Source organism: Paralichthys olivaceus, chromosome 10 (assembly GCF_024713975.1).
Source record: "Paralichthys olivaceus isolate ysfri-2021 chromosome 10, ASM2471397v2, whole genome shotgun sequence".
NCBI classification, from domain to species: Eukaryota; Metazoa; Chordata; class Actinopteri; order Pleuronectiformes; family Paralichthyidae; genus Paralichthys; species Paralichthys olivaceus.
In genome coordinates, this window is record NC_091102.1 from 9,168,331 (window position 1) to 9,174,826 (window position 6,496).

Genomic DNA, 6,496 nt, shown 5'->3' on the forward strand with positions numbered 1-6,496 from the left:
TCCCTGAACCCCATTACAGCAGCAGCATAATGGAGTTTAATAGGTGTTGCTCTTAAACTGCATTCAGAGTGAGCACGCACACTTACACGCCATCATTAGATTTGGCTTGAGTCGCCATCTTGCCGTGGGCAAATTACACATCACGCCAAATAGCTTGACCTGTGCCTCACCAGTGAAATGGTAACATGCCCATATTAGCACATCCTGAACACCAAACATGTTCTATACAGCAGTGATGGGGATCATGAAATTAACCCGGAAATATCCCCATCACACACAAACTCCCACATCATTCATAAAAACTCCATTATTCTGTTCAGCGGGAGGAAGCAGACCACAGTAATGAGAGCATGTTCCTGGTATAGTTCTGTAAAAGTATGACTATATGTATCATGCAAATCATCTCACAGCTTTCTAATGATAAGATGGATTTGCGTTCATTTCCCTGGTGGTCTCAGACACACAGTGTAGCTCGGGTGAGAGATCCCTTGCTACTCTTAAAATATTTAAACGCGGATGTCTGTGTACCTTAAAAACAGTATAATGACTTAATTTGTTGGCTTATTACAGCCATGTGTGGTGTGTGTGGGGGGGGGTGTGTGCACGGTGTGTGTCGGGGGGGATTTATAGTGTGCAGTGAAGGAAACACACTGTCTGTGTGCGGTCCTGATGTCTCCTGCAGCCTGTGGGACACGTATCCCTCCAACACCATGCTTTCATTGACTGGGAAAGGCCTAATGGTGAACTCAGACTGTAAAGCTATCGGAGGAGGGCAATTGTCTGACTGGGTTTTTTATCTCTAAGTCACGTCACGGCGTTAATCCACACCTATGTTTACAATGAGTCTCCATTGGAAACATGTGTTTACATATATAAATAAGCCTTCACGTGGAGAAACTGGCTCAAGAGGCAATAAAACATGCACATGGCGGAATATTTGATGCCATGCAGGTTTCATCCTGCAAGGTGCACCCAGTCTACATAACCTCATGTGTTTGAGTTTGAGTATATTGCTGAGAAGTTACAGACAACGACAAACATTTAAACCCTAAAACTGTCTTTTTAAACTTCAGTCACCTCCCCTCACCTCACAACCCGCTGCTCTCACCGCTGTAGAGATATGAGTTTCTGTCACGTGATCTGACAAAAGGCATCTGAACAGATAACCCACCAGTATCAGTTCACCCTGCCTGCATGCTCCTGAGGAAGAATGTGCAATGCCGATCAAACACTCCAGTGTCTTTTGATGCTTTAAGGTGCAGGTGGACGCATTGTTCTCACCTTTGATGAGCAGCCACAGGGATCAGAGTGGATTACTGTCTTCTGCTGTGAACACTTGCAAACAAAAGACAAAATTAGTCCAGGAAGATGAAGGCAGCGTTCAAACACAAATTATTTTGAAAATAAAGATCAAACGTGCAGGAGTTCTCGATTTTGTATCAATGATTTAAAAAGTGGATCTGAAGCAAGTAGAACCTGACCAACGCTGTACCGCTGTTTATGTTTACTGATATTAAAACTTTTATTTGACACAGTAAACAATGCAGAAAAGACATTATATTTATTTTCTTGATTCAAGCTCTATATTTGGTTGGATGTGTTTTATTTTTTATTAATAGTTATTTATAATAAAGTTTATGTTTCAAGTCTCAACTACATTGTTTTATCATAACAGTTTGATAAATTGTATTGGAAATGTTTTAATCAGTATTATCTGGAAAGGCATTAGCCACCATAAATCTATAACTGTTGGGCTTTATAAGAAAAATCACATATAATATCATTACTAATGTGCTGCACATATGGTGCCACAATTTCCAGGGGATGGTCTTCAACAAAACCAATAAAGGAGACAGCAAGTTCACAGACCTCCCATGATGACAAGAGAAACTGTTACTCTATAATTTCACCACAGCTGATATTATCATCACCACTTGTACAGACTATGACTTAATGTGAAACAAAATCATGATCAAACGGCTTGGGGCAAATCGGCAACCAACTCTAAACAAAAACATGACGTCTGTTTCTAAGAGCATGCATGGCTACCACAATGACATCGACTGTAACAGTTATCCTCAGCCACATCATCCACCAAGGAAGAAAACAATGAAGCCTCGCCCAAAGTCAATACCTGCACCTTTCATCACATGCCAAGGTAAGAGAGGATATCACTTTTCTTACTGAAGTATCGAAGCAAAAAAATCTATTTTTAACAATTTGGTTTGTTTATTGATTCTTTTTTCTTCCTTTTACCGAATCAATAAACGTATTTTGACAGTTTCAATGAATGTAGACTATTGGGTTCAGTGAGTTTGTCATTTTAACTGGAGCTGGTTTTTATGCACGAAAAGTTAATTATTCCAATCCATTAGTATTGATATGTAAACCACACCGCAGGGAAAATCATTTATGTGAAATGTGGTGTGCATCACTTGCAAATGAGAGCGAGGCCAATATTGATTTGATGGTACGCTTTCTTTTGGACGTGTAATCCATGCATCACCTTTGATTAGGTCAATTACTTGATGTTTCTCTGTTATTTTGAGTTATACTTTTATGTCTGTGATGCCGGACAGAGATATGCTTTCAGGTGAACCATGAGGCTAATAAAACATACCGTGTGGAAAATGTGTTTCTGTCTCACTGATTAAAAAAAACCTTCAGCTATACAGTCCCTCTTGTGTCTATTCATAATTCCGAGCCTATTCACTCCTGGTTTCTAACATTCCCTGTGAAAATATTTGCCTTGTGTATGCGGTTGGAAAAACCTACTTGGCTTGGAGGACTTCTAAATAGATGCCTGCGAGAAATCCCCCCCACTTTACGACAACCCAAAACAATGCAGCGTTGTGCGAATGACAGTCCAGTTATTCACATACAAACCACCCACCCGGAGATAAAGTAATATTTGGGTCTCAGTTTGGACAGTGTTGGTTGACTGACACCTCAGTGTCCCTCAGTGGCCGTTAGAGAGCGAATGATAATAACTGCACCTTTTTATGAAGTGGGCTTGTGTTAATTTTCAGATTGGATATGATAAATGCACAAAGAGGAGAACAGTTTTGAGACGGCAGTGATCTAAACCCATGTAGTCTTAGTATGAAGGCAGAAAACATGTAAGGGGGGAACCCAGTGTTTATGAATATGTATTGTTCTTACTTTATACCACTAGATGGCAATGTGTCCACAGATACATTTCAGGTCCAGACAAGTGTTTTGAAACCCTCCCCTCCCACTCTCTTTTTATTTCTCTTTCTCTCTGTCTGTCTCTCACAATTTTTTCCATGAGATGATCCAGCATTAATATCCGACAAAAGAGAATTTATAAGGGGGGATTTTGTTCCCTTGTTTCAGGCAAACAATTATCAGATATGATGGGAGAAGAGAACAGTTTTTGAAATTCAATGTAGTCTCTCATTTTCTGTTTCAAACATACACACACACACACACACTACACTAACACATTAAAAAAAATTCTACACACACACACATACATCCACGTACACTGACATTAAAATGTTTTCAACACACACACAGACCCACAGAGTAGCAGGATGCACTGGTGTTTTATAACCTCATTTGGTAGGGAAATGTTACCAGATGGGAAATGCTTCCTGAATCATTTTTATTTCACAAATCAGATCATGAGGTGCTTGACATCTCCATACCAATGACTTTCATCCTGATGTGTGATAACCGAGTTTGTTCTTTCCTGCCTGTTACACAACCCCATCACTCTCAGCCACATGTTATCTCCACACATCTCTTTTTTTCCTCCGTCATCATCATTAATTTTTCACGAGTAACAACAACAACCCACGACAGCCCTGTTGAAATGCCTGAAAACTGGATAGTGATTATGTGAAGCGACATGTCACAATAATAATGCTGCGTGTAGCTGAGTTGAGGCCCATTACACAGCGTTATGTTGCTATGACAAAGCAGGAGGCTGTGAGCCCCCTGCACAGTAGACATGTCCATCCCCCAGCCTCTTTAAGCGAACAATGTGTGTCACTAGGCGATTGCAGCCCCTATGAGACTCTCCTGGCTGGATATCATACAGTAGGAATGTTAAAACGCCCTCAGGGTTGTAGGCTAAAAGCTAACCTCGCCCTGTATTTTAAGGAAAACTAACCAGCCGGGTTTCTATTTTAAGTGAGCTCAACACTCACTTACAGAAACACAATAGGTAAATAGTAATGTAAGCTAAACAAAATGTTGTTTTCTAAAAATGAAATGTTTTATGTTTAGCTTTTTCTTGGCACATATGGCTTCACTATAAGAACCTTGAGTCATTAAGATTTTAGTATAAATTATTTATTACACATCATGAATATTTCCCATAAATTACCTCATACTATCTCAAGATTTTGTGATTCGTACTCATTTGCATTTCAACAGCACCCAGGACACTTGTGCTGTTGATGACTATAAAGCTTCAATATCAACGCATTTGTAACACAAAGTCTAGAAATGTCCAACATATAGAATGTAAATGAGATACTGAAATAGCTATTGCAATTAGCCTTATCTTATATAACTGACAATAGTGAAAAGTCAAGCAAATACGTATATTCTCAAAAATGTAACCCCATTTCTAAAACTTTAATTCTCTTTTTAAACAATGTGTATTTATTGTCTTTTTATTTGAAGCATAGAAAATAAAAACAGTGTAACTTCTACAGCTATTGAATGATTTTAAAAACTTGAAATGAGAAATGTAAATGTCAGTGTAAAAAGAAAGAATTGTAAAGTCATTGACTATGGTGGAGGAGGAGTAAAGGGAAGGCAACTTAGCTGGATACCCAGGTCATCAACCCTTGACCTCTGTCCTCGACCCTTGAATCTCTGACAACTGTTGGCTTTTCCCGCCTTCTCTCTCCCTCCCCCTGTTGTGTCAAAGGAATTCTATTATGGTGGTGGGAGGACAGTGGTGGGTATACATTCTCAAGTATAGAAACAGTAAATCAGGGCAGTTATTCACAACTTTGCCATTAATTAAGAGGAAAAATAACGTCATTTTTGATAAATGTTTTATGAATATACACTCACTTTTTCACTTTGTGTGACACTTTTTCCCCAACATGTGGTTACCTTGCATAAAGACATTGCACAAGTTAATGGGGCATCAGACAAAACAAGAAATTGCGTAGCTTGTATAGTAGCATGTGTTTTTTTAAATAGACGGATGCTTTGAGAAAATGTCCGTAATTCATTGAGAGAGATAGCCTATGAACACTTTGTGTCGTCGCTCACAAGTTCATATTCTGTCATTTCAGCTCTTCTTTGTTGACACCTGAATATACTTTATTTCCTCATATAAAACAGAAGAATTCTGCTTTTCTTTGTCTATAAAATTGGGCCTGTGGGCTATGACATAACTGTACCACAGCCTTCTGCATCTCCAGTTGGTGTGGATGGTTGCAGTAGGGGAGGGGGAGGAGATAGTGGGGGAGGTGTTGTACAGTGAGTACACAAGGCTTGCCTTTTCTCTCTCTAGTGCCACGTGCTCAGACGTGCACGCACCCACACACACATACATAGTGAAGCCTTTTTCTTCCAGACTGGCCGTGATGGCCCAGCCCCCATACTCCCATTCTCTTTACAGTGTAAATAAAGCAGCGGGGCTTAGAGAGCTAAATCCAATATGTCAGTGGACACCAGGGCACAATGAGGAATAGATACCCCATTGGACATTCCCCTGCTGCAGGCTGAGCTTTCCCCGCGCTTCCCAGCCTAATAACGACACAACAAGAGTCGTGTGACTCACTGCACCCTTCCCCCACCCGTGCATATTACCACTGCTCCTCAGTGCTGTCTAGAAAGGTCATGTGACCCTCATCAGCTTCCCCAGATTGGGGGAGGGGAGGCAGATTGAACCTGTTCTTTGTTAGGAGGTCAGACCCAGCTCTATGGCAGGAAAAGCTCCTACCATACACCATGTAATAGAAGTGCAGGAGGCAGAGTGTAGAGATTAGAGGTGAATGATGGGAAGGATTTATATACAGTAGAGAGGAGCAGCTCATATAGTGTGAAGCAGATTTTAGGGCTGGGCTGTTTTTATAAGCACTGCCTCACATGTCTGGATACAGTTAATAAACACGTGACATTAGTGTTGTTGCATGTGTGGGGTGAGGCACAGTGTTAATTCCAGCAAGTGGTTATTGAAATAATTACAAATAATCACTCACAATCATTCTCAACTTCAGTACGAGCGTCTGCTAATCACAGATTATGTTTTCCTTCTAGTTTCCTGAGAGTGTATAAGCTCAGGCAGTTTGACGCAGAGTGTGATGGGGTTGATGTGAGAATCAGGACATCTAAAATCCTATGGGATTGGTTATTTTCTAGAAAAAAAAAATGGAATACTCCAGCTGCATGAAGACAGGGACAGCTGTATAAACTGCAGGTGTCATATTCTTGAATCCCAGGAAATTCAAATAGATGAGCTTTGATATAATACAGCCTGTTTTTGTCACACTATGTTTGTGAA

At 40.3% G+C, this 6,496-nt stretch overlaps 1 protein-coding gene across 1 annotated transcript in view; it reads right to left on the reverse strand.

Annotated features, from left to right (window-relative positions):
- The window catches only part of LOC109642650 (anosmin-1), a 48,012-nt gene extending 43,163 nt beyond the window's left edge, over window positions 1-4,849 (reverse strand). Inside the window, exons 1-2 of the mRNA XM_069532995.1 lie at window positions 4,809-4,849; window positions 1,282-1,335 (exon numbers count right to left, since the gene is read on the reverse strand). Coding sequence (XP_069389096.1) covers window positions 1,282-1,335; window positions 4,809-4,817 — 63 coding nt within the window. The 5' untranslated portion in view covers window positions 4,818-4,849. The remainder of the gene's footprint in view (window positions 1-1,281; window positions 1,336-4,808) is intronic.
- Between the last annotated feature and the right edge of the window lie 1,647 nt (window positions 4,850-6,496).